The following is a 27,388-nucleotide window of genomic DNA, read 5'->3' as shown; positions in this document are numbered from 1 at the left end:
GATGTGGTGGGTTGGTGTCCCGCGGTTCCTTCCCCCTGCGCTCCCGCCGCTCTCCCTGCTACTTTTCTCGATGAGGTCAGCCCCACGGTGCGGTTAGTCACGCCCTCTTTGATGGCAGTGGACTCGAGTGAGAGTGGCTCCGAGTCCACGGATGTCGAAGAGGTGCCCCCCGTAGCCAGCGATGCAGTGTCTTCCGAGGTGGAGGCTGAGATCTCCCTCAATGCCTCTGCATCTGACTTTGGCGGTTTGCTGACTCATGGCGACGCCTCCCCTTCACAAGTGTGCTCCCGTCTGCAGAGGAAGAAAGCCTGGTACCCGTCGCGCGTGTCCATTGAACGGGGTAGGGTAGTAGGGAGTGCTAGGAGGCGCGGCTTGGTGGCTAGGAGGAAGGCCCGACCGGGCTTGGGGCGTGGGAAGAGTTCTTCTCTTTCCGTCCCTAATCAGTTGATCTCAGTCCTGTTAAAAGTCACAGGGGCATGTAAGAAAAAGGTGAACACCAGTGCATGGGGGGGGGGGCCTCCAAACCCCCCCCCCCTCCCCAAGGAGTTTTCCTGGTGGTCAAGGACAGGCAATGCTGCTGTCAGCAGGTGGGAAAAGTAAGTCGAAGTTCAGAAACAGGTCCAAGCAGGTAGGGGATGCCGATCTGTTTACTTATCTTGTAGCAGTCGCCCGTGGTGTGGATCAGGGTGGTTTTGGGGTATGGCCAGCGTGGCACAGGCCAGAGTCAGGCAGACAGGACTTTGTTCCAAGTTCAGGTCCTATTGGGCTGGGAGTGCATAGCAGCAGTTCAATTCCCGATAAAATAGTTAAGGGGCCAGTTTTTAAGAAGAGAAGTGTCAACAGAGTAGCCGATAGGGTCTCGGGCGGGAAAAAGATAGGGAGGATGTCTTTTCTTGCAGAGCCGGAGGAGGAGGAGGACGAGATGCCAGGGACGTCGAGACAGGAGTCATGGAGAGAAAGCGTCACAGTGACCTGAATGTAGTGGAGAGCGAAGTAGTGCCATGAGGATGGAACGCTGCAGATCGAAGTGAATGGAAGGCTCAAGCGGGAGCAGGTGAGAGAGAAAAGGAATATAAGCACAAGGATAAAGTAAAAGGCAAAAGGAAAAGGGAGTTATCCTCAACTAGTTCATCGTCCAGTTCTTCTGGTACCTCAGATACTTCTTCTGAGTCAGGACCAAGGTATAGAGAGGTAGCAGGTGAAGGGCCACTTCACGAGGCGGGTCACTCAGTGGGTGCAGCTTTATCAGAGTTATGAGAAGGTGTGCCAAGGAGATTAAGGAGATGCATTTGTAAGCGGAAATATGTAAATATTTTCCATTTGTTAGAGGGCAGAAGGGGTGTTAAGAAGGGTAAAAAGAAAGACAAGAAGAAGAAGAATAAGAAGTCAGGAGATCCCAGAGTGGCCAAGAACATAGTGAATTGGGTCCGTGGGTTCTACTTTTACCTAGTGTGCTGGGTCATTATGATCCATCTCAGCATGGAGCGTTGCTGTCGTATGCTGACAGTATTTTAGGAGCGTTCTGGGATTATGAAGGTTGGGCATGGCTCAACTATGATGAAAAATTCTGGGACAAGATGGCAGGCAACAGGGGTATGTCTTGGGGGTTACAGGATATCCACCTGTGGCTTACTCAAATGACATACAAAGGAATTCGTAATTCCAAGGGAGCAGTTCAAGGAAGTGGCGGTCAAGGGACAGTTGTAGGGTTGGGGGGGGGGGGGCAGGTTACACGGCGAGTTCCTTTCGTGGCACAGGAAGTGGTACGAAAGGCAGCTTCGGGAGCAAGACGGGAACAGGTGGAAGTGACATTTGCTGGCGCTTTAACAAAGCCGCATGCCTTTTCCCTGACTGCAAGTTTCAGCATGCATGTTCCACCTGTGGAGGAGCGCATACAGCCGTTAAATGTACTCAGGGCACGGGAGGAGCCCCTAGTAGAAGAGGTAAAGCATAATTTGTTAAGTTGTAAGGCGGACTTGCCTGAGTCATTGCAGGCCATGGACCAGTGGTTGCAATGTTATCCTGATCGTGTAGTTGCGAATTTTTTGTTTCATGGGTTTCAAGATGGTTTTGTGATTCCGTATGTGGGACCGGATGAAGGGAACGTGGGAAGGAATGCCAGGTCAGCGCATAAATATGCTGATATTGCCCGGAATAAAACTCATGCAGAGGTTAAGTTGGGGAGGGTAATAGGGCCTTTCAAGGAGCCGCCGTTTGCTTGCATGCACTTGTCGCCGGTAGCTGTTATTCCAAAAAAGGTGCTGGGTAAGTTTAGGATGATTTTGAATCTGTCTTACCCGATGGGGGGGGGGTGTCAGTAAATGATTTTATTCCGAGGGAATGTTGTTCAGTGCGTTATGCTTCCTTTGATGATGCGGTTAAGTTAGTGAGGCAAGCTGGAAAAGGAGCATTATTAGCCAAGGCAGATATTGAATCTGCGTTTCGATTATTGCCCATGCACCCCTGCAGTTTTCCTTTGTTGGGATTTTGTTTTGAAGGTCAATACTATATAGATAGGTGTTTGCCCATGGGTTGCACAGTGTCTTGTGCCTTTTTTGAAGCATTTAGTTCATTTTTGCAGTGGGTAGTCATGCAGAGTACGGGTTCAGATAAGATTTTGCATTACTTAGATGATTTTTTCTTTGTAGGTCCGGGTGATTCAAGTTTATGCCAATGGCTTTTAGATGGGTTCTTGCATGTTGCAAAGGAATTGGGTGTGCCTATTGCTAGCGATAAGACGGAGGGCCCCATTTCGAAGCTTACTTTTTTAGGCATTGAGCTGGACTCTGAGACCATGGAGTCCCGTTTGCCTGTGGACAAAGTTGAGGGGTTATGCAGGTTAGTGCAGTTAGTGTGCAGGGCTTCTAAGGTTACATTGCGCCAGATGCAATCGTTAATAGGTGCATTGAATTTTGCGTGTAGAGTAATCCCGATGGGGAGGGCGTTTATTAGAAGGTTGTCAGGTACTACAGTGGGTGTCAAGGCTAGTCATTTTATTAGAGTGACGAGGAGGGTAAAGGATGAATTAGGTGTTTGGGAAGTTTTCTTAGCATCCTTTAATGGAGTTTGTATTATGCAAAGCAAAGAAGTTTCAAAATTATGATATTGAGCTTTTCTCCGATGCAGTGGGAGCGTTCGGTTTCAGCGTTTACTTTCAGGGTAGTTGGTGTGCAGAACAGTGGCCAGTAGATTGGATCGAACAGAGTCTGACTAAGAACATTAATTTTTTGGAATTATTTCCAATAGTAGTGGCTTTGTGTATTTGGTGTAAACAATTGGCAAATAAAGTTTTGTTCTGGTGTGATAATTTGGGAGTGGTACAAGTTATCAATAGGCAGTCTGCTAGATGTCCTAGGGTGTCAGTGTTATGTCGGAAACTCGTTTTCCTCTGCTTAAAATGGAATGTGAGTATTCGGGCTAAACATGTGCCGGGAGAAGTGAATTTAATTGCTAACGCTCTTTCTCGTTTTAAGTGGCAGGAATTCAGAGAGCTAGCATCGGGAGCAAATCTGATAGGGGACCAGTTTCCGGACTATCTTTGGCAACTGGGTCGGAGATGCATGGACGATCAGGAGATCATTAGCAGAGGCCACCTGGGAGTCTTATTTGAGCGGTTGTCAAATTGTAACGCAATTCTTAAGTGCTGCGGGATGGCAAGGTGGTCCTGTAGATGATGGAATTGTTGTTCAATTCATTTTGTGGGCCAGGAGCAGGAGATATTCATTATCAGCAGTACGATCGCACATTGCAGGGTTTTCCTTTTTCCAAAAATTAAAGGGATGGGGTAACCCTGCAATGAGTTTTCTAATAAAACAGGTATTGGGGGGGCTGGAAGAGAGAGAAAAAGAACACTGTGGACAAGTGGCTTCCCATCAGGTATCCAGATCTTATGGTGATAGTAGGGCACTTGGATAGGATATGTTGGTCCAATTATGAGGTCTTGCTCTTTCAGTTAGCTTTTGTGATGGCATTTTTTGGTGCAATGTGATTGAGAGAATTAGTGGCAACTTCCAGAAGGAATTTGGAAGGGACGGGTGTGAGTCCAAGTCATATTTGGATATCCAGCGGAGTGGTGACGATCTGTATTCCTCACTCAAAAACTGACCAACAAGGTAAAGGTCATTTCTTAACCTTGGTGCCTGCAGCGGATTCAGTAGTCTGTCCGGTTCGTGTGGTACAGGACTTTGTCGGTGAGCGACCTAGGGTCTTGGGCTCCTTTTTGGTCCACGCTGATGGATCGCCTTTGACGGTGTTTCAATTTGTGACAGTTTTGAAAAGAGTGATAAGGTATTTGGGTTGGAACACAGAGAGGTACACTTCCCATTCTTTTCGAATAGGGGCAGCAACTTCTGCTGTGGAGGGTGGATTGTCTGATAGAGCAATTCAGTCTATTGGTAGGTGGAGGTCAAAAGCCTTTTTGTCTTATGTAAGGCACGATTTATAAGGCGGGGAGGGATTTGGTAAATGATGTTAACGCTTGAGGGGGTGTCACGGGGATCGGGAGTGCGCCTGGGTCGTGGGCCATTCCTTTGTGCACTGGGCACAGAAAAGGGTGGAAAAGAGGCCATATGGAACACATCTGAGTTTGAACGCAAAGAAGTGGAGGGTCAAATGGTTCAGTTGTCGGGGGATGAAGTGGGAGGGATTGCTATCTTACTTGCAAACTTGCGTTATTGAGTGTGGTGTACCACAGCTACTATTAATTCATTTGGGTGGTAACGATGTTGGCGATTGTTTCTGTAAAGATCTGGTCGCGAAGGTTAGGAAGGACTTTGCAGTGATTATTAATGGGATGCCTCAGACCAGGGTAGGGTGGTCTGATATAATAGTGTGGTTTCAATTTCGGGACTCACCGCTATGGTACAATGGAGTTAGGAAAATGAACAAACAAATTGGGAAATGGTTAGTGAAAAATGAGGGGGTTTTGGGTGAAGCATGAGTGGTCGTGGGAGGTCATTCCAGGTCTTTTTAGGTCCGATGGAATATACCTATCGGATGTAGGTAGTGACCTATTTAATAACACATTGCAAGAAGGATTGGAGCAGGTTATCAATGAACAATAGAGGCCGCAATGGGGGATACCAGGGCAACTTATGTTGTCCTGATTCTGTGGCGGTAAACCCGAGCCCAATATGGTTGATTTTGTTATTGTGTTAAAAGGCATTCGGGAGGGGTGGGATCTTGTGTAGTGTGGGGGCTGCTACATGAGATGGCCAAAGAGCAAGAGGGGGGGGCCGATGCTCAGAGGCCGTGGTTCTTACCCACGCTGGTATGAGGGAGGGTAAGGCAAATGGACTACATCGGAGTAGCTCTACCACTGGGATGAGGTGGGGAGCAAGTCATTAAGAATGCGGTAAATGGGGGTGGGGTCTATTTGGAATATTGTATTAATAGTTAGGGCTCGGGTTATGTTATAATAAACTGCGGCCTTTATTTAACCAAAATAAATATGATTTGTGGTTTTTGGGGAAATTAAAAGGGGGAGGGGGGTGCATGGTGGAGAAAGTGAGTCTTGCCTCTCCCAGTTATTTAAATAATACTGGATTGCACTGAAATGCAGAAGAATTTGCAAAAAATATTGTATTATTTTGAAAAATAAATGTGCAGAATTCAGAAAATGTGTGTGCAGAATTTTCAATTTTTGGTTGCAGAATTTTCTATTTTTTTGTGCAGAATTCCCCCAGGAGTAAAAATTGCATGGAGTGGCAGATACTACCCTTAAGAGAAACATGGGGGTAACCTGCACGGCATGGCAGATACTACCATAAGAATCTTGCTGGGCAGACTGGATGGACCATTTGGTCCTTTTCTTCTGTCCTTACTATGTTATGCAACAGGCCCTTTGGGTTAATCTGGGCAAGGTAGCAACCATAGGCAAACATGGTCATGGTTTACACCATCTTCAGTTGTCACACAGCTACTTTCGGTTTCTGTTAATGCCAACAGGACAATATTCAACAAAAACAGAAGTAGATTAGTGACATCAGAAACCAAAACCAACCACAGTATTGACCTCAGTTGTTCAACTTCACACCATCCTATTTTCTGTTGCACACCGTTTTTGTAAAACAGCAATACTGAACTAAATTTTGAATGTTTACTCTGTGGTCTGCAGGTCCACAGCAGTCATTTACACCGAGACTGCCAAGTGCTGCTATTTTGAGGAGAAAGCAGCACATCAACGTAAGATTTGCCATAATGGGTCAGACCAAAGGTCTATCAAGTCCAGTATCCTATTTACAGCAATGGGCAATCCAGATCATAACTACTTGGCAGGATCCAAAAAGGTCGATGGATTCCATGTTGCTTATCCCAGGGATAAGCAATGGATTTCCAAGTCCACCTTAATAATGGCTTATGGACTTTTTTTTTTTTTTACAGGAACTTGTCCATTTACACATCCTGACAACTAATATATATTAAGTTAAGTAATTTCAATACCTTTAAGTGATTTAATATGATTTTTTCCATATGGTGCCGATGAAAAATTTCCACAAAAGATGAAGCAGGTTGGAGGTACAGCAGAGTAACCTACAGAGCACAGAAAAATGTGAACACTGTCTTCCTGCATATCACAAGATAAAATCTATGAGTAGCATTTTATTTATATCTGTAAAAAGAGGCAAAAGTTAAAGCAACAATGCCAAAATTATTAGATGCAGAATTTTAATATGTATCAAAACTGAAGCACCAGTTTAGTATAACAAATTCCATACCATCTACTTATAATTCTACAGTTTGGATATGTATGTTCAAATGAAAGCCAGATTTAAGATTTTGGCAACTTAGGCCTGGAGATATGGTTTCCCCTCCCTCACACCCAAGATCAGATGTGGGGGCAGAGTACCACTACAGTGCCTTTTTGAAGCAGTATCAGCAAATGCCCTAAAAGAAGAGGGATCAGGTTCCTTTCCTGCCCAGATGTTTGGCATCCTAAGCTGCCTATTCCTAAATCCAGGCTGGTTCAAGTAAGTATTGATCATATGGACTATACATGGGGCAGTTGGCAGTCCTCTCAACAAGAGTTTCTGAAAGAACTTACCTTCAGGGAAATCAGATTAGATTTCTTGCTCCACCATTTTGGATCTCACTACCCCTTGCGCTATAGCTTGAAAAGGACTACTCAAATTTAGGGAAGGCCTTAAAATGTTTCTTTTGAAGATTAGTAGTAGTTTTTATCCAGGATATATTAAGATTGCTTATTGGTTGTATTTAAATTTCTTTTTATATCTGTTCTCTTTTAGACCTTTGTTTCCCACCGCCTAATTTATATTTATATAATATTTTGATGCTGTCTGCCCATCCAGTCTGATGGGCAGACTGGATGGGCCCATATGGTCTTTTTCTGCCATTGTTTCTATTTTATGTAATTTTATTGTATGCTGATTTGGCTTTAATTGGTATTTTTTTCTGTATTTGATTTTTTTTTCTAAGTTAATTGATAATTTTTTATATGTTAATTGTAATTCTAATGTACATCGGGAAGAAAGGCAGTTTTATCAAATTAAATTAACTAAAGCAGCTCTGAATATACATATTTAGAGAAAAAAATAGTTTCCTTTAGTACCAAACATACTTCTGCTGCTACTACTAGAAGTCATTTTAATCTTTATTATGGATCCCACATTTATCATTTGAAAAGGCATTTGCATCTGAATTTAAACAAAAATTCCAAATTCCAAGATGACTCAGGTTTTCATAAATTCAGTGCCTCTCCACCCTCAGGTTGTATTCACTTGAGATTAAAGTTTAAGTCTGTGGGGGAGGAGTTTGGCTTTCCAGGCAGCTGGAAAACCACGTCATGGGAAGAAAAACTCCATTGCCACGTCTGACTGTTTTCTCCTTAGGCCTACGCTTAGTGTAAAGAAAATGTCATACTCTGACCGCAGCATATGAACAGCCTCCAGCTAACAGGAAGTCAGCAGGAAACATATTTAGTGCAAAGCTCTTGCAGCAGCTCATGACCTACTTGCATTTATGTGCCTTTCACACCTAGATAGTTTAGTACAAATGACCAGCTAATGACCTCCCCCCTCCCTGCCTGAAGACTGACCGCTTGCACCTACTGCCCACTTGCACCCACGTAGTAAAAGGTCAGCATAAACATTTATGTGGAAATATTGTAGCAGTAAATATGTGATGTATGTATCATATGAAATGCTATGAGATCATTTACAATAAAAGAGCAGCCTTCCCAAAAGCCTGGGAGAGACGCTTCACCATGAATCCCGTGTGAGGTGTCTTCATTACCGTTGCTACATAAGTCCATCAAGCATACTCAATTGTTTTTATTCAGAGCAGACAAAAAAAAAAAAAAAAGAGCATAAAACGCTCCTGTTTTTGCATAGCAAGTTTTCTTACTGGAAACAGTGTTCTGTAGATTGCAGGATGAATTAGCAATTACATGTGGGTAACATCACCCAGCAGCACCAAACAGATTTGTCTCTTCAATCTATACCTGATCTAATCTAGCTAGGTAGTTGACTCTCCAGGGAGGTGGGTGGGTATTCCATAGCCAATTTATTGCTTTTTCCATCAATATCCAGGCTGAGTTCGCCATTCCACATGGGGAGTCCCAAACTGAGGGTTACAGAGAATTATTTATTTTCGGGCCGATTCAGTAAAAACGCGGGCGAGCGGACGAATGCCCACTCTCCTGGCGTGCGCACAGGCCACTCGCCGGTGCGCGCGATAACAGTATGTAAATGAGGTGGTGCGGTAGAAACGGGTAAAAGGAGGCGCTAGGGACACTAGCGCATCCCTAGCACCTCCTTTTGACCCGGAGCAGTGGCTGTCAGCGGGTTTGACAGCCGACGCTCAATTTTGCCGGCGTCTGTTCTCGAGCCCGCTGTCAGCCACGGGCTCGGAAACCAGACGCCGGCAAAATTGAGCATCCAGTTTTCTGCCAGACAGCCGCCGGCCCAATTTAACATTTTTTTTTTTTTTTTTTTTTTTTTTTACACCCTTCGGGACCGCCGACTTAATATCGCTATGATATTAAGTCGGAGGGTGCACAGAAAAGCAGTTTTTACTGCTTTTCTGTGCACTTTCCCAGTGCCAGCAGAAACTAGCGCCTACCTTTGGGAAGGTGCTAATTTCTTAGAGTAAAATGTGTGGCTTGGCTGCACATTTTACTTACTTTGTCCCACGTGCATACCTAATAGGGTCATCAACATGCATTTGCATGTTGAGGGCGCTATTAGGTGCCGCGGGTTGGACGCACGTTTTCCGCCCCTTACTGAATAAGGGGTAAGGGAAAACGCGCGTCCAAGAGCAGGCTAACAGTGCGCTCCGTCGGAGCGCATTGTACTGTAAGCAACCCGGCCCTCACCATGAAGGTGAGACCAGATTTTGCAAAACTGCATGTCAAAATTTACTGTCAGTCTTGGAGAGGTTATCAAGACAGTAGTGAGACTTAAAGGTATGACTGGAAGACCAAGTTGCAGCTTTGCAGATATCTTCAATAGGCACTTTTCAAAGATGTACAATGGAAGCCATCATGGCTCCTGATGGAGTTTTCATGCAGTCTGTGATGTGCAGTCCTGCTAAGGTGCAGTAATGAATGCACTAAGCCATTTAGACAAGTTCGCTTGCAACCACTACTCTTAGTATGTTGGGATGTTTTACGATGTGTCTGTTTCTTGTAATATACTAAAGCCCTTTTGCAGTCCAGGATATGTAGGGCTTTTTTGTGTTCATGCGCATGAGGCCTAGGAAAGAAGGCAGATAGTACGATAGATTGATTTGATATGGAAAACAGAGACGAATTTTGGGAGAAACTTTGGGTGAGTAAAAAGAACCACTCTGTTGTGGAAGAATTGTAGTGGACAAGAGTTTGGATTTTATTTACTTTTTTTAGCTGAAGTCACTGCTACAAGGAACACCTCCTTCCATGTCAAGTACTTCAGAGAAAGAGTCCAATGGCTCAAAAGTAGGCTTCACTAGTTGGGAAAGGACTGCTTTCAGGTTCCACGAGACAGGTGGCCTTTGTACCGGGGGTTTGACATGCCATAAATCTTTCACGAAACAAGATATCAGTTGTTGACTTAGGCATGGTAAGCCGCTATAGTGCTGAGGTACACTTGTACAGAAGAGGCAGTGTGATGAATCAGGGGATTCACATGGACCAGGAAATACAAAGCTGCTAGGAGTTGGCTAGGAGATGATAAAATTTGGTGGAACAAGAAACACAAGGCTGCTGGGAACTGTAGTTTTCAGAGCATCAATTAAGGTGAGAATGCACTCTCAGAGAACTGATTCAATAATTAGGGGCCATGAGGTTAAGGGCTAAAAGATTGGGATAATATAATGTCTTACCTTCCTGAGTCAAAAGTGCAGGGTCCTGTTCCCTGATGTATGGGAGGACTGCTGAAAAGCTGTATAAGATATGTATACCAGTTCTGTCTGGGCCATGCCAGAGCTATGAGGATTAGATGTGTGCGGTTCCAAAGAACCTTCTGCACTGCTCTGGCGATAAGCAGTAATGGTGGAAAAGCACACATGAGGCTATGTCCTCGTCGAGGAGGAAAGCATCTTGAGCTAGCCTGTAATTGCTTGGTAGAATGAGCAGAATTGATTTAGTTTTGTGTTCTGCTGTGAACAGGTCCACTGATGGTAGACTCTATAACTTGAGTTCGTCGGTCACTGATTCTGTAGAGACCACTTATGTGGTTGAAACACTTTGCTAAGTCAATCTGCCAGCAAGTTAGAGATGCCCAGCAGATAGGTGGCCTGTAGAGCAGCTCAATTTCTTTTTCTGCCCAACTCCATATCTTTAGGGTTTTCTGGCAAAGAGGCCATGATTCTGTTCCTCAATGCTTATTGTAAAACATTGAATTTGAATCAAGATGATCTTCCCTTGAAGAAAATTATCAAAGATTGATAGAGCATATCTGATTGCTATCAGCTCTAGAAAACTGATTGGATAGGAGCTCTCCTCAACAGTCCAAATGACTTGCATTTGAAGGTTCCAGTGTGCGCTCCCCACCCATTGATGGAGGTATTCATCATGAGAACCACTTGATAAGGGAGTAAGCGAAGAAGGGCTCCTTCTTTAAGAACTCATGGGAGCAACAATGGCTCCAAGTTTAGCCAACTTATACGTAGCCGCTTTTGAGTCAACAAAACTGTATCCAGCACCACAATTTCAATCGGTAACGAACTGGGTTCGTTACATTGATGACATTTTTTTCTTGTGGCATGCAGACGAAGATAGCTTATTGCTTTTCCATCAGTGGTTAATTACGCTGGACCAAAATCTACAATTTACACTTTCATATAACAGTATCTCCATTAATTTTTTTAGACATCATGATTATTAAAAAGGAAGGTAAATTGTCGACTACCTTGTATCGAAAAGAATGCGAAAGAAACACATTATTGCATTACACTAGTTATCATCCGCATCATTTACGGGTTAATCTACCAATGGGCCAATTTTTACGTCTAAGACGTCTATGTGATTCAAGACACGAATTTCAAATACAATCCGAACAGTTACAACGCCGATTATTGATGAGGGGGTATCCTTTCAAATGCATCAAAAAAGCATACAAAAGAGCATATCATGCTGAACGCCAGTGGTTGCTATTAGAAAAAAATCCAACGCGAGAAGATATGCGCCCTGTATGCACCATTCCATATACTAATCGAGCCGGACAAGTAGCTGCCTTGATCCGCCAACATTGGCCGATTTAAAAAATACACGAGATCTTTCGACAATATCCAATCATTACATATACGAGTGGTAGAAATATTGGTGATGTGGTCTCTCATCCATTTTTGGCTCCGTGTGGTGACGATCATACATTGCAGAAGTTGGGCCATTGGCATTGTGAACAAGGTTCGCAATGTTCCCTTTGTGACCAGACTATTACAGGATGTGACTGGACAGATAAATCTGGTGTATCCCATAAAGCACGGCAATATACAGATTGTAGGACAACAAGAGTAATTATTTAATAAAATGTCCTTGTGATCTTTACTATATCGGGCGCACAAAACGCTCGATCAGAACACGGTTAATAGAACATCGTAGCTGCATCACTACAGCCAAGCTAACAGCACCGATGGTAGTACATTGTATTGAAAAAAATCACAATTTTCAACAATTACAGTGGCGAGTCATGGATGTTGTTCCCTTAAACCCAAGAGGAGGGGACCCTAATCGTGCATTAAATCTGCGAGAACAATGGATTTTCCGGATGCGTTCAGTTTGCCCATCAGGTTTAAACAGCGCGATAGAATGGTATTCCTTATGAACAGAAGTGACGTAGGTTCAACGTCACCAGTGCTGGGGTGTTTAAATTGCATGACGTATTGATCGCCGGAAGAGAAGCTAAAAAGAACACGCCGAGAAACGCCATGCTGCTTTAAATGTGAGTACTGCCACGCTTTTCCAATTTAAAACAAAAAACTTAGTTACTATCCGCGTGATTTTTGGTCTTTCAGAATCAGATGTATAGCCCTTGATGAAGGACATGAAGTCCGAAACACGGTACGGTGTCGGGCAAGAAATGAGCTTGTGTGAAGCGTCACAACGCTGAGATATATGCTGGCAGAACTTTCATGGTTGGTTTTCAGCAAGAAAATAAGCGTGTCAATATGAGATAAGTACAATATTGAATACTAGTATTTGGAATACGTACGAACATAAAATTCTGGGTATTGATATAGAGGTGATTTATGAAGAATTATGATATATGCCAAAAGTGTGTTTCATGGGTGTAATCAACACAAGAAAATACTTTAAAAAAATTGATGTTCCACATGGACTGACCGATGATTATATATAAGGTGGAGTGATCATGGCTGTTAAACCACACAATGACACCTAGTATGATGGTCAAAATCTAACTGCTCAATAGCGTCAAAAGTTGTGTAGAAATTAGGAAGTGGGTCAATAGTAGCATTTTGTGCATTAATCGTGACCTCTCCGAACTGTACTCGATCTTGCTAAGCATTGTTTTTGAGTTCTTGATACTCCCTGCCATTTGAGGTAAGCCAGTGTCATTCCACTGTCAGACATTATCTGGACCACCCGACCCTGCAATCTGTTGCCGAACCACAAGCATGCCAATTGGAGCACATGGGTTTCCAGCCAATTGATGTTCCAGAGAGACTCGTCTGCACTCCAGTGTCCTTGAGCTGTCAAGCTCCTGACATTAAGCTCCCCAACCCCGGAGGCTCGCATCTGTTATAAGTACTAGCCAGTCCAGTGATCTTATGGAAACCCCCTCTCTTAGATGATCTGCTTTTAATCACCAATGTAGTTGAGAGCAGGCTTCTATTGGCAGGAGGATCTGAATCGAATAGTCTTGAAACTGTAGGCTCCAATTAGACAGCAGAGTGTGCTGAAGAGGACACATATGCGCCCTCACCCATGGCACCACCTCCAGGGTCACTGACATCAATCCAAGCACCTGAAGACAGGATCACACTGTCAGACATATTGAGTTCATCAATAGATGCATCTGCACCATCAGTTTCTGAACATGGCCCTCTGGCAGGTATACCCTGCCCTGTTTTGTGTCGAACTGAACACCAAGATATTCTATTGACTGTGATGGCTGAAGATTGCTCTTGAAACACCACAAGGGAGCTGGGGCTGCACGCAGCAATGCAAGTGAATACAACAAAAGTGCAGAATAAATTTTCTGGTCCAATGTTTTTTCATTCAAATTTTAATATTCCAAAATACGGCAATTCCACTGTGTTTTAGTAATAATTCAAAGGGTCCCCCGACACGGACCCATGTTTTGACGACAGGCTAAGTCTTTAGAACAGCATTCTGTAAATATAAATATACAAATCAGAACCAAATATGGAAGCAAGGAACTCCCTTGTACGAACCGTCGCTATGACAGCCCTCGGGGTCTCCATTAGAAAATGGGGAACATTGAGGGCCTTGTTGACTCTCTTGAGGTCCAGGATTGGTCAAAAGGAGCCATCCTTTTTGGGGACGACGAAGTAGATGGAATACTGGCCGGATCCCTGTTCCTGGAGGGGGACCGGGACTATGGCACCGAGCGCTTGAAGCCTGTCGAGAGTCTGGCACACCACTGAGCGCTTCCGAGTTCCGCAGGAAGAGATCAAGTAGAGGTCCGGGAGATCCCGAGCAAACTAACGCGTAGCCTCTTTCGATGACCTCGAGGACCCACTGATCCAAAGACCATAGCTTTGGCTTGCATCCTGAGGAGTTCATAGAGAGCATCAGCCCCATACGCAATCGTGCCTTCCAGCCTTTCTGCCTGTTCTGCTTCTGCAGACACAGGAGGTCCTGGGTGCTGAGTAATTGTTGAACCCACCTGAGGCTTGCCTGCTGCACGAGACTGCTACAGACTGTGGAGATCGAACCCCGAGCTCCGCCAGGACTGCAGGAATGAGGGGTTCTAACTCCTCCCTCTGGAACAGACGTACCACCTGAGGGTCATCACCCTCCAAAGAAGCCTGTTTCCCTTGCTCCTCATCCATGCCCCCCCCCCACGGGAGGGGGAGGAGAGGTTCCGACACCTGCACTGCCCGGCACGTCCGGAGTGGCAGACCCTCCTGAAACAACTGCGCCTTTTAACTTTGCGACCCTTAGAAATGCCAGAACATCGGCACGCTTGGCTACCTTGGGGGGCAGTCCCTGCGTAGGTCTGACTGGCAAGGCACCACTTTGCAGAGACCTGGAAGCCCAAAAAGGTTTTATGCATAAGGTGTACAAAATCTAAAGAAAAGGAATCAGAATCAACATCCTGATCTGGAAAAGCAGGGTCCTCCTGTAAAAAAAACCGGATCCTGAGCTGCATTCTCATCAGGAGTTGCAGGGACTGGATACAATGTTGGAGGAAGCACCCCCTCCCACACAGCCCTTGCCTGAGCTTCATGACATGTGCTTAAGACATGTACTTAAGATGGCTGCCGTCCCTGCACTGAGGGAGAAAGGATCAGCTCTGAGCTCCTATGGAGCCTGACTTTTTGAGCCCCACGAGGCTTGGCTGTTGCTGCAGACCCTGAAAAAGAGCTGCCCCACCCATCCTGGAAGGCACCTCGAACAAATCCCAGTCCTAGAAAACCATGCGGCTGATTCCTCACATGCGGCATATGGGGGGGGGGGGGGGCGGGGAATGGCTCACGACACACGAAATTGGCCACAAATGCAGCGATTCAGGTGGGCAGGGGTCCTGGATTGCAGCTGACCAAAAAAAAGAAAAATAATTTTTTCCCTTTTTTTTTTTTTTACACAGTGCTTAGACACACATGGGTGAAGAGAGGGACTGGACCACCAGTAATCACTTCCCCAGCTGCTTACCTTGCTGGAGCCTGCAATGAAAAGGTGGGTAAGGTAAGCTGTGCCTCTGATGGTCTTTCTTTTTTTTTTTTTTTTTCTTCAAAGAAACGAGCAGAGGAATGGGAGCCTCTCTGCTAAAAGACCTGAGGCAGGCGCGAAAAGGGGGAGTGACTGGACCACCATTATCACCCCTTTAAGCCAGGCAAGTGGTCACCGGGAAGAGGGGTACCAGGCTGAGTACTCAAGGGGAAAATCCCCCCGGGACCCTGTAAGAGCTGTGAGACAGAGCTGTCTCACAGACAAGAAGTTTGATTTCCTTCAAATTCTTTTTTTTTTTTACATATAGAAATTAATCAATACTTGCTTGATCCTGGAAACAATCAGAAGGAGAAAGAAAGAAATCACCACAGTGTGGAAAACAGAGAAAACTAGGAAACTGCAGGTTCAACTGCCTGCCTCTGCTGGGAGACAGAGAAATACTGAAGGGATGCAGGGTGAGCACTGTCCTGATATAGGATACCTTTTCAGTTTTTCTCTGTCTCCCTCTGCTGGACAGGAGGCTCAACCCACTGTCTGGACTGATCTGGGTACATACAGGGAAATATAAATATACAAATCAGAACCAAATATGAGAGGACAAGCCGACACAGAAAGGAGGACATACTGCAAACATACCGTATTTGTAGGTAGTCAAAATTTCCAGGGAGCGCACAGGCTTACAATACTACTGTGATTTTAAAGCACAAGTTTTGGCGTGAAAATTCAAACCAATCGGAAAAGCAGAGAAAGTAACCAATCAGATTGCTAAGAATTTGAACCAATTGGTAAGGTAGAAAAGAAAGCAAATCAGATCACAGCAGGAATATGTCAAGTGAAAAAACTCCATTCCAATTCAGCATTGAGTCCTTTAGGTATAACGGTATCCAACAAACAAATCCATTTTTGTTCTTTTTTTTTAATCAAAAATTCAGAGTGGTTACCCCCACGCAACGGGGGACGGACTACATAGAGAACAAAAAAAATGTAAATCCTGCAAAGAGTGGGAAACCTGGGTCCAATGATCAAACCAGGGGGGCATTTTCTCGCTGATTTTTAGTATTGGAACAATGCTCAATAATTCGCGTTTTTATCATGCGGGAGGTCTTGCCAACCTATAATTTCTGACATGGGCAGCTAATAACATAGACCACCCCTGAAGTTGTACAGTCTGAAGACCCATATAACTCAAAAGTTTTCTTTGAGGTCGGATGTGTAAATGATATCATGGGGGACGTCAAGGGGCACACTGAACACTGGCCACAGGGCTTGTGTCCTCTTATAAATCTGTGATTGTATATTGTCAGAAAAATATGCTGAGTGGACCAGCATGTCCCGGAGTTTCTTGCCCCGGCGGTAAGTAAACCGCTGCGGGCTATTGAAGGTTTTATCAAGTGCAAGGGGAAAACCAATGCTTATGTATAATCCTAGTGATTTTAGCACTAGAAGTGTAAAACGGAAGAATACAATTAACAGAGTTATCCAAAGGGCAGTTTTGAGGTTAAAAAATAAATCCCTATTTACATACAAGGCACATTTGTATGCTTTCCTTAAAACTTTGTGAGGGTACCCCCTTTCGCAGAACCTAGCAATCATCTGCTTAGCTTGGGACAAGAATTCAGTCTTCGAGGAGCACAACCGGCGTAGTCTTAAAAATTGGCTGGTGGGGATATTATGCTTAGGATAATGCGGGTGACAGCTGTCAAAAGTCAAGAAAGTGTTCTGATCCGTATCTTTGCGAAAGATGGAGGTGGAAAAACTGTCATGATTCAAAGAAATCATCACATCAAGGAAGGGGATTTTATTACAGTATATGTTAAAATTAAACTGGAGATTATGATTACAGTTATTGAGCCAATCGAGAAACATAAAAATTGTATATTGGTACCTGACCAGATAAGCAGCACGTCATCAATATATCTTAACCAAAGATGTACATAAGGAAACCACTCAAAGGTATAGACATATTTCTCTTCAAATACTGTAACAAAGGGGAGAGAAAACAAGATGGCGCCCTGAGAGGGAGTAACTCCATTTGCTCCGGTATCTCAGATTTCTGAAATTTAAGCTAATGTGCTTTTCCTTAAAAAAAATGCTTCATAAAAGAAAAGACAAAGTCCGGGTTTATCTACCTGACCCAGACAATGCCACGGGAAAATGACTAATATCCAAGTTCACCTCAGCCCTACCTGTTCTGAGGGCTTCTACCCCCGCTGGAGAGTCGGCGAGAGGAGAGCCGTATTCTCCTGGGGAACTTTCGCTGAGCCCTCCCGACCTGAAAACGCTGCGGAGAGCATTGCAACAATCTGTCAACAGAGGAGCTAAGGTGCGGAACGATGATGTCATTGAGTCTGCCCAGCTAGGTGGCCCAGAAGCCAACAGGCTGGTTGGAGCGGTTGGAGGAATTCTGGAACCCCAAGTAACTGTATTACTGAGTGGAGAAGGAGAGGAAGCACTAGATATCCCCAAGTCAACGGGAGAAGGCTGTGATCACACTGAACTCGGGGTAAGACCTCGCCCCATGCAATTAACTAAACCCCTGGTTGTGACCCTCGATACAATCTGGGACCTCATGATGAGGATGTCTTCTAAAATAAACATTCAAACTCTGAAACTGGAAGATATAGCCGCTAAAGTCGGGGTTTTGGAACAGGACACAAGAAAAATTTGTGGAATATGACAATTCATTAAAAAAAGATAAATGAGGATATAAAAAGCCTCCAGAATGTAAATGCCACGATGGTATCGGAAAAGGTTTCCTCTTTGAGAAGACTTGAGTCAATCGAAAACTATATGAGGCATTTAAATTTAAGACTTCTTAATTTCCCCATTGTTATGGGAGAAATACCCTTGTTAACTTTTAAGAAATGTTTCGGAGACTTTAAAAATTCCCCAGGAGATACCAGCAGTTAAGAAACTTTTTTCTTCCTAAAAGAACCAATACCCCTTCAGCGTTTCCTAGTGTTCAAGGTGTAGATTTTCAAAATCTCACCGATTATTTAGAAAATTCTAATGCAGAGATTATAGATCATGTTGTGCTCTGTTACTTTTTTTTTGTTGAATCTGGTATCTCAAAAATTATGAAAAATTACTTCAAATATATAAATGTATTGTATTGTGGTGGTCTTGTACGTATATACCCCGACTTAGCTAAATCTACGCAACAGCGTAGAAAGGATTTTCTACAGATGATATCTGAGACCTTAGCACTAGGGGTTAGTTTTGTTTTGCGCTACCCATGTAAGTGCATTGTTAAACTGGCCAGGAATACTTATATTTTCTTTTTACCAGACCAGTTGAGGGTTTTTTTGTCTGGGAGGAGACTACCTGGTGAGGCTATAAAGGGAAGAAATACATTAGGTGGGCAATTGAGTGCCAAATACATTTGTTTCTATTAATATACTCCTCTTTATGTTTCCTTTCTATCCAAGTTTCCTATGTATTAAGAGAAATAAGGGGTTTCAAATATAAACTCTTTAAGGTATAAAGGGTTATTTACTTTGCTTAAATTTTCTTTTTGTATCTCTGAAATTTCCTATGCAAAGATTATTTTGTATATATATTAAAAGATGATAAATAAACAATTAAAAAAAATACTGTAACAAAGGCAGGCTCGGGGCCATAGTAGTCGTGCCCTTAATTTGCTGATAGAAGATAGGGTCAAAAATAAAGAATTTTTTTGTTAAGGCTATACGGGCCAGATCTAGCAAAAAGGAGGTAGGAACATGAATAGGACCAATACGGAGATTAAGTGTATCTTCAATAACTGTTAGGGCCTCATCCTTTATCCTTCATACATTAGACATAATGAAATTATGTCTAATGTAACCAGATAACATGATTCGGGAGGAACAAGAAGATCATGAAGAATGGAGATAAGATGTGTAGTGTCCTTTACAAACGATTTGCTCAGGGGTACAAATGGTCTCAGAAAAATATCTACAAATTTAGATAATGGCTCCAAAAGAGACCCGATATGTGCCACTATAGGACGGCCTGGAGGATTCTGAAGAGACTTATGTATCTTAGGCAAAACATAAAAGACCGGAGTAACTGGGCTTTACGGGAGGTGATAAATTTCCGGTCCTGAGCTTCTTGTACCAATGCTTTTATGGTGTCCTTAAGGGTGCTTGTGGTGTCATGGGGAAGTGGCCAATAAAATACAGTATCTTTTAATTGACATATCACTTCCTCTTCATAAGACGATTTATCTAGTATAACAATGCACCCACCCTTATCTGCAGGTTTTATTACAATACTTGAATCCACTGCTAATAATCTGATGGCTGTCCTTTCATCCCTGGATACATTCTGGAACATATATCCTTGTTCCGTGTTGATATTGGCAATTTCAGAATGGACCAATTTTTCAAAAACAGTTATAGATGGGTCTACAGGGCCCGGAGGGACCCAACTGGATTTTGTAAAAACCAATGAACCGTCTTGTAATGTCAGAGCATCAGCAAAGAAAGCTTTAAGTTTCAGTGATCTAAAAAACCCCCAAAAAACAAAAACGGTATAAATGGACCTGTACATCAAAATCATTGCATACTACAGCAGAAACAAAAGAAAGTCCCTTTTCCAACACTCTAAACTTCAGATACTGATAATGGACGAGATGACAAATTACAGATGCTATCAGGTTTACCATTGTTCACTGCCACGGGTCCTGCTGTTGGCGTGTGGCTTGCGTAACTCTTTGTGATTGTTGGGGCACGGCTTGACCTCGAGACAGAGGATTTCGGAAGTTCCGATGTGACTGTGCAGAGTCTAAAAAAGAAGGCTGCACAAATGAGATGAAGATTGCTCTTGGCCAGATTTATGATCCAACCTAGCTCCTACAACAAGGAGATCACCTTGCGCAAGACCCAGAGGTTCTTTTTCAGACTCTTGACCTGAATCAGCCAGTCGTTCAAGTACGGGTGTACCAAGATCCCATCTTTTCTCAATTCCACGGCCACCACCACCATAATCTTGGAAAAAGTTCTGGGAGTGGTGGCCAAACCAAAAGGTAGCACTCAAAACCAAAAATGTCCCAAAACCATGAAACGCAGAAATTGAGGTTCTAAATGATGGGAATATACAGGTATGCCTCAGACAGATCCAGAGACATCAGGAACTGCCCCAACTGTACTTCCATTACCACTGAGTGCAAGGTTTCCATGCGAAAACGAGTCACAGATCCAAGATGGGATGAAGAGAGCCCTCTCTCCTTCTCGGGCACAATAAAATAAATGGAATATCAACCCATATTTTCTTGAGATGTGGGCACTGGAACCACAGCCCACAGGCTGACAAGTCTTGACAACATACACTCCACTGGCTGTCTCTTCATCTGAGAGTTGTAGGGAGACATGAACATGTCCCGAAGAACACTGCAAAACTCCAGTGCATAGCCATCTCTTATCACCTCCAGAACCCATTGGTCTGTCGTGATCTCGACCTACCTCCAATAAAAAAAAAGAGAGAGGCAACCTCCTATCTTCTGATCCCTGAGGGGGATCAGCACACCTTCATTGGGAGGCTCAGGGCGCTCCACTATCTGAGCCTGCACCTCATCTAGGCTACCTGGGAAAAAAGGACTGAGATCTACCCAAAGGTTGAGTCCCCTGAAAAGCTGCTCCTCTGTAGGGTCAAAAATGTCTGAAACCCCTAGTACGACCTCTCCTGCTGAAGGATCGCGATGCCTGTTTCTTATCCTCTGGTAATCGAGGAACTGGGGACTCACCCCACTTATTGGCCATTTTCTCCAGCTCACTCCCAAATAAGGGCGAGCCTTTAAAAAGTAACTTTGTAAGATTAGACTTTGAGGTTGAACTGGCCAACCAATTTCTCAGCCATAGCTGATGCCTAGCCACTATTACTGAAGCCACCCCTCTGGCCGAAGTGTAGACCAAATCGCAGCCTGCATCTGCCAAAAAGGCGGCTGCTGGTTCTATCACTGCCCTGGAATTTACACCAGATTCACTGATCTCTTGAGAGAGCAGTAAAGAAGAGCAAGTCACCAGGGAACAACAGGAAGCTATCTGGAAATTCACTGGCATTGCTTCAAAGGCCTGCTTAAAGATAGCCTCAATTTTCCTATCCTGGGCATCCTTCAAGGCCGCTCCCATTTCTTCGGGAACAGTCGTCCGCTTGGTAACAGCTCTCACAAGTGCATCCACCTTCGGAAAACATAATTGCTTTCTCACAACTGGATCCAGGGGGTACAACGCTTCCCAAGACTTGTCCCCCTTTAAAATTAGCTTCTGGGGTGCTCCATTCCAGATCAATTAATGGCTTCCATAGTACGGAAGAAGCATGAGGCTTTAAACAAGGAAATCAAAATGGGATCATTCTTTGGCTCAGACATGGATTCAGTCCCAGGTACTCCCAGCATCTTCAATGTCTGGGAAATCAGAGCCGGTAACTCATTCACGTGAAAGAACCTCAACATAGTTCTATATGGCTCCAAACCTGGAGGAATGTCCCCATCCTCCAGGAAGTAATGATCAGTCTCATCATCCATGCCATCTGGATCCCTATTGGGAAGACTGGCTTCCAGGTGTATCCAGACGCTTAGCCGAAGCACCAGGCATGTGGGATTTCACCGCTTGCGATCCTGACTTCTTAAGATTGGCCGGGGCCTGGGCCTGCACCTGAAGGAAGGAGTGCAGTCCTTGAAAAAATTCTACCCAAGGAAAGAGAAGGATCCATGCCAAAACCTTCCCCCACTGACGAAACAGTTAGGGAAGCTCCTAAATCAGGCAACCTTTCTGGCAGCTCTTTTTCCATTCCCACCCCAGGCTGGGAAGAACTAGGCTTAGTAAAAAAAAGATGGAGGTAATTCTCCCTGAGTCTCCAAACAGCACTGACACAAATTAGAAGGAACGCCAGGCTGAAATGTCCGAATATGACAAGCAACACATAGGACAAGGCGCTTAGGCTTCTTTGTTATGGGCGCCATCAGCCTGCCAATACACCCTAACAGGCATCTAACAATAGTGCACCTGAAAAATTAGGCTCACAAATATATAGGCACAGTATTGTATGCCTTAAGTGCCCAAACTGAGCTCCCCCAGGTCGCTCAGATAATGCGTGCAAAAAAGCGAGTGTATGTGTGCGCAAACAAATGGGCACCCTGGTGGCGTTCCTATGCGCCCAACTATATGCACAATGGGCTGTACAGTCTGGCACACAAGCACTATCTGACAAACTGAAGAGGGCAATCTGCGGCGCACAAAAAAAAAAACAAAAAACTTGCAAAAACACCGCCATGGCCTACTACACGGCAATCCAGATGAGGCTTAAAGCGGGGCCTATCTGCAAGGGCTGCTCAACCTACCAAGCTGCCTCTGTCCCCTGAACTCTACCGGAGGTAGAATGACCATCAGATTGCGCGCAGAGCATAGAGACTGGGGGGACAGGAGCTGAATCCCTACTCAACTCCCCTTCTTTTATTATTTTAAATTATTTTTTAAAATTGCCCTTTACCTGAGCTCAGCCTGTCCCAGTTGAGTGCAAAGTTGGTCTCCTGTTGCAGGTGGAAAGGGCATAAACCTTCACCACCACACTTGGCTTCCTGCACCCGCTTGCCTTTCAGCTGTTTTTTGTTTTTTTTTTTAAACAGCTAAGTCCACGCCAGTTGAAAAAAAAAAAAACTACCAGACCAAGGCGCTCATTTCCAGCCTGTGGTCACAATTTCATCCAACCACAATGAAAGTCAGGCTTGCAATGCCACAGTATCTCTCTCCAAAGATAAACCACAGGGGTATGGCAAAGTCTACATAAGGAAAACTCTAATGATATTCTACTTTGCAACATAAAACAATTGGCTAGCAGACTCCTATTGGATTAGTGACATTTTGAAAACAATTTTTTATCCTCATCTTAAGAGCTACAAATCTTGGAGGATAATTAGATGTATGTAATATTTCACTAAAGTAAAAAGAATTACTTGAATTATTCTTGCACACCAAGATACATGGACAGATGGAGTGTTCCTGATTCTGAACAGAAACAAAACTAATACCTGTGAAAGTCAGACTATTCTACAATACAACCTCTCCATAAATAATTATAAACCTAATAATAATTAGGTGATATTATTGAAGGGGTGTGTATATATAAATATGCAGAATATTTTAAAAACATTGATCCGCAAATCAATGTTCAATGCAGATTACACTTTACATTCCAAATATAACACACAAAAATATACAAACAATAACGTAATACAATTTTCATCATACAAAATATTCAAACCAGCAGGACTATATCGTAAAAGTGAAAATCAAGAGGAATATGCCTAAGTAAATAATCAATACTCTTGATCTGAGAGACCACGGAAATTGCCTCAAGACCAGGAAATCACAGGGCGAATTAAATTTCCTTCTAAAACTTAAAGGAATCCCCAGTAGGGAGATGCACATACACCATCTGCTGGAGACGGAGAATATTGGCAGGCTGATGTTACTGCAGGGATATATTTCAGATCAGGGTGTCAACTTATTTTAGTTTGCACTATTTACCCAGAAGCTGTGATGATTGCTGAAATCTCTCTGTGCAACTGTGTTATTCCCTCAAGACTTTGAAGAAAGAGCCCTTACATTAAAAAAAAAAAAAAAAGAATATAAATACTAAAACATTTCGAAATACTTCCTTCAACAAATTCTAACAGGGAACTACTTCTGTAGTTTTGGGGGAAAAAAAATCAATAAATATAGAAGCCAGTAATTACAACTATTGTCAGAAAACCTGCTTATTTGCATGCTTGGGAAAGATATAGTAGACAACAAAAGAAACAAGGTTAGGATGTTGTAATATTGCAAACCCACTCTTCACTCACTTACAAGCAGAATAAGAGAGAAAGGTGATAAAAAGAAAAAGTGTGAACAAAAGAAACATGAACTAGTGACACCTCAGGCCATTGGGCAGCCAAGTGGGAACCAGCAAGCTACAACTCCCCAGAAAAATCAACCATGTCTGGCCACAGGGAGATAGGCAGTCAGATGTTAGGACAACAAACTTGCTACTTTAAATAGCTCTTTAGATTAATACCAAGCATGATGTTAAGACATGGGGAGGAGATAGGAGGGCCTAGGTATTGGATTAAGTATGGAATCTTGTAAAAACAACAAGCAAGCAGGCAGATACAGTACAGTGTGCTCCGCCGGAGCACACTGTTAACCCGCCATTGGACGCACGTTTTCGACACGCTAGCGTTACCCCTTATTCAGTAAGGGGTCGAAAACACGCGTCCAACCCCACCGAACCTAATAGCGCCCGCAACATACAAATGCATGTTGATGGCCCTATTAGGTATTCCCGCGCGATTCAGTAAGTAAAATGTGCAGCCAAGCCGCACATTTTACTTTAAGAAAATTAGCGCCTACCTTTGGACGATATTAAGTCTAAGGTCCCAAAGGTTAAAAAAAGTAAAAAAAAAAAAAAAATTTGAAGTAGGCCCACGGGTTGAAAACCGGACGCTCAATTTTGCCGGCGTCCGGTTTCCGAACCCGTGGCTGTCAGCGGGTTCGAGACCAGACGCCAGCAAAATTGAGCGTCGGCTGTCAAACCCATTGACAGCAGCCACTCCTGTCCCTAAAGAGGCGCTAGGGATGCGCTAGTGTCCCTAGCACCTCTTTTTACCTGTTTCTACCGCCGGACCTAATTTGCATACTGAATCGTGCACAGGCGAGTAGCCTGTTCGCCCGCTCTCCTGCGGACTTTACTGTATCGGCCAGTTAGTTGGATAAGGAGCAATATCTGAAAAACAGTCAACAGTCAAGCTTCTATGGCTGGCTGGCTGGCAACTGGGATACATGCTTAGCAGTATAGACCTGAAAGTGGATAGACTATATGGCCAATTGGTCTTTATCTGCCGTCATCTGCTATATTCCTATGCTAAAAGTACACTGTCAATCTCTCTCTCTGGCAGCTTCATTTCAGCAATTTGTATTATTCTGAGTGGGCTGACAATGTTCTAAAAAAAAAGAACATTTTCTATGCACCCCATGTAAAAATGTGCTCTATTAAATGTGTCTAAAATTAGAAGCTTAAAAGGAAGTCACACTATTCTAAATATAAATACTGAATGTTGTGAAGCCAGTACATGTCTGAACTAACAATTCAACACTGATGCCTGTTTATGCAAAACAGAGAATACTTCCGGCTAATTATAATCCACACCAGCACTACCATTCCAACACTGCTCAGATTGCAGAATTAAAAACTGTTAGAAGAGCATTCATGTGACAAATATGTGCCTGACAGTCAGCTAAGCCATCTGACAGGTGACAAAAAAAAAAAGCAGAGCTGCAGAGAGGCATGAATATAATCCACTTTGACGTGCCTGAAGGGCAGCATATAAATCTTGCCCAATAATATTTTCTTCCTTTAGTCCCTCAGATCAGGCCAGACAAATGGGTTTTTCTCCCCTACCAGAAGATGGAGACAGAAAAGCTTTCCAGTACTGCTTGTACATAAGACAGTGTGCCACCTGCAGTCGTTCAGAATAATATGTATCCAAGCTAAAAATAAATCAGAACTATCCCCCTAAAACTTTGAGTAGGGGAATGGTGAACAAAAATGTATTTCCAACTGGATGATCTGACTTATCTACATACAGAAAAGAGAGCAGTCTTCAGAAATCCCAGGCAGTATTCTGGACTGATCTGTGTGACTAAAGGAAAGGAAAACTTCGGTTCTCTCTTATTCCCAGATCAGGCCAGACACTGAGTGGAAACCTGGAAGACCTGTACATAAGGAAAACACCAGGAATTAGATGCCACAGTCTTTTTCAAAACTTTATTGCATTGGAGACGTATCTATTTCTTAAAGCCCGACTCTGGCCGAGTTTCACCATCTACGGAATGGCTGCCTCAAGGGCTAAAAATAAATTGCACAAAACGCTTTGTTTACTGTAAATACATAAAACAAATAAAAACAAATATTAAATATCAAAAAACTATTTAAAAACATATAGATAAAATCAAATTAAATGGTGACATTAAAATAAAATTGGACTTATGAAAATCTTGTAGTTGCAATTTGCTCATGTTTAAAAGAACCCTATTTAAAAACTAACTCCAAAAAATGGGGTGGTTTGAACATTTGATACATTTATCTCCAGTTGTGTACGCTATAGCAGTGGTCCCCAACCTTTTTTGCACCAGGGACCGGCTTCAAGCAAGACCATTTTTCCATGGCCCGGCAGGGTGGGGCAGGGGCGGGGGTTGGATTTTAGTGCACACTTATTTAATTATGACCTTTATAATGTGAATGTGACTCAACTCACCATAGGTTCTCACATGCATGGCACACTGACCCATGATCGTTACGGGGCTAGATACAAAAGTACAGTTTGTATCCATGGGAACCCCTCTGACCCACAATAATGGATGTAAAGCAGAATTATGACATTCCCCATACAACTCACCCTACAAAAAAGATATTCTGGTTCTCAGTAACAGCAACTCAAACTCCTTCTACTTCCAGGCTCAATAGCCCTACTTATGAAAAGACAGCAGTTTACCACCAATGCATGTCCTCTTGAGAAAACACAACAAATAAGACCGATACAAACGTTTACATGCTAGCAAAATATCTCATCTCTGTAACAGACACAGAACCGACCTAACATACTCCCAGGATCTGTAGTAATGCACATAAACTAATCCGCACACAGTTACACCTATCTATGAAAAGGCAACACTACAAATATTAAATCAGGCCCTAAAAACCAATACACCTCTTATTAGGAAAACAGAACTAGCAAGCAGCTATAGATCCCCACACAGAAATAATTGTAAAACTATACTAATAAGCAGAATAAATGTTTCAAAACAGCTATGAACAGAATAACATCCAACAATTAAAAACTCATAAAAACTATTAAACATTCTCCAAACACCAATAAAATATTTCAAAAAAGCAGACATCACACAATTAAAATGGCAGTCAAGAAAAATAAACTTAAAAAGCCACCTTTACTTACCCCCTCCAGCAGCTCTCCTACTCCCCATCCCTGCAGGCCGTGGCACACACCAGAAGCAGCAGTAGAAGCTAAGCTCTATACTTATGGTCTTCTTCCTTAGT

At 43.4% G+C, this 27,388-nt stretch overlaps 1 protein-coding gene across 5 annotated transcripts in view; it reads right to left on the bottom strand.

The window, feature by feature from the left end:
• The window catches only part of POLE2 (DNA polymerase epsilon 2, accessory subunit), a 194,828-nt gene that overhangs the window by 72,177 nt on the left and 95,263 nt on the right, over positions 1-27,388 (bottom strand). For all 5 annotated transcript variants that reach the window (XM_029598380.1, XM_029598379.1, XM_029598377.1 and 2 more), the window contains one exon: positions 6,442-6,531. In XM_029598380.1, coding sequence (XP_029454240.1) covers positions 6,442-6,531 — 90 coding nt within the window. The remainder of the gene's footprint in view (positions 1-6,441; positions 6,532-27,388) is intronic.

Source organism: Rhinatrema bivittatum, chromosome 4 (assembly GCF_901001135.1).
Source record: "Rhinatrema bivittatum chromosome 4, aRhiBiv1.1, whole genome shotgun sequence".
Taxonomy (NCBI): domain Eukaryota; kingdom Metazoa; phylum Chordata; class Amphibia; order Gymnophiona; family Rhinatrematidae; genus Rhinatrema; species Rhinatrema bivittatum.
This window is presented reverse-complemented; position numbering and strand designations above follow the sequence as displayed.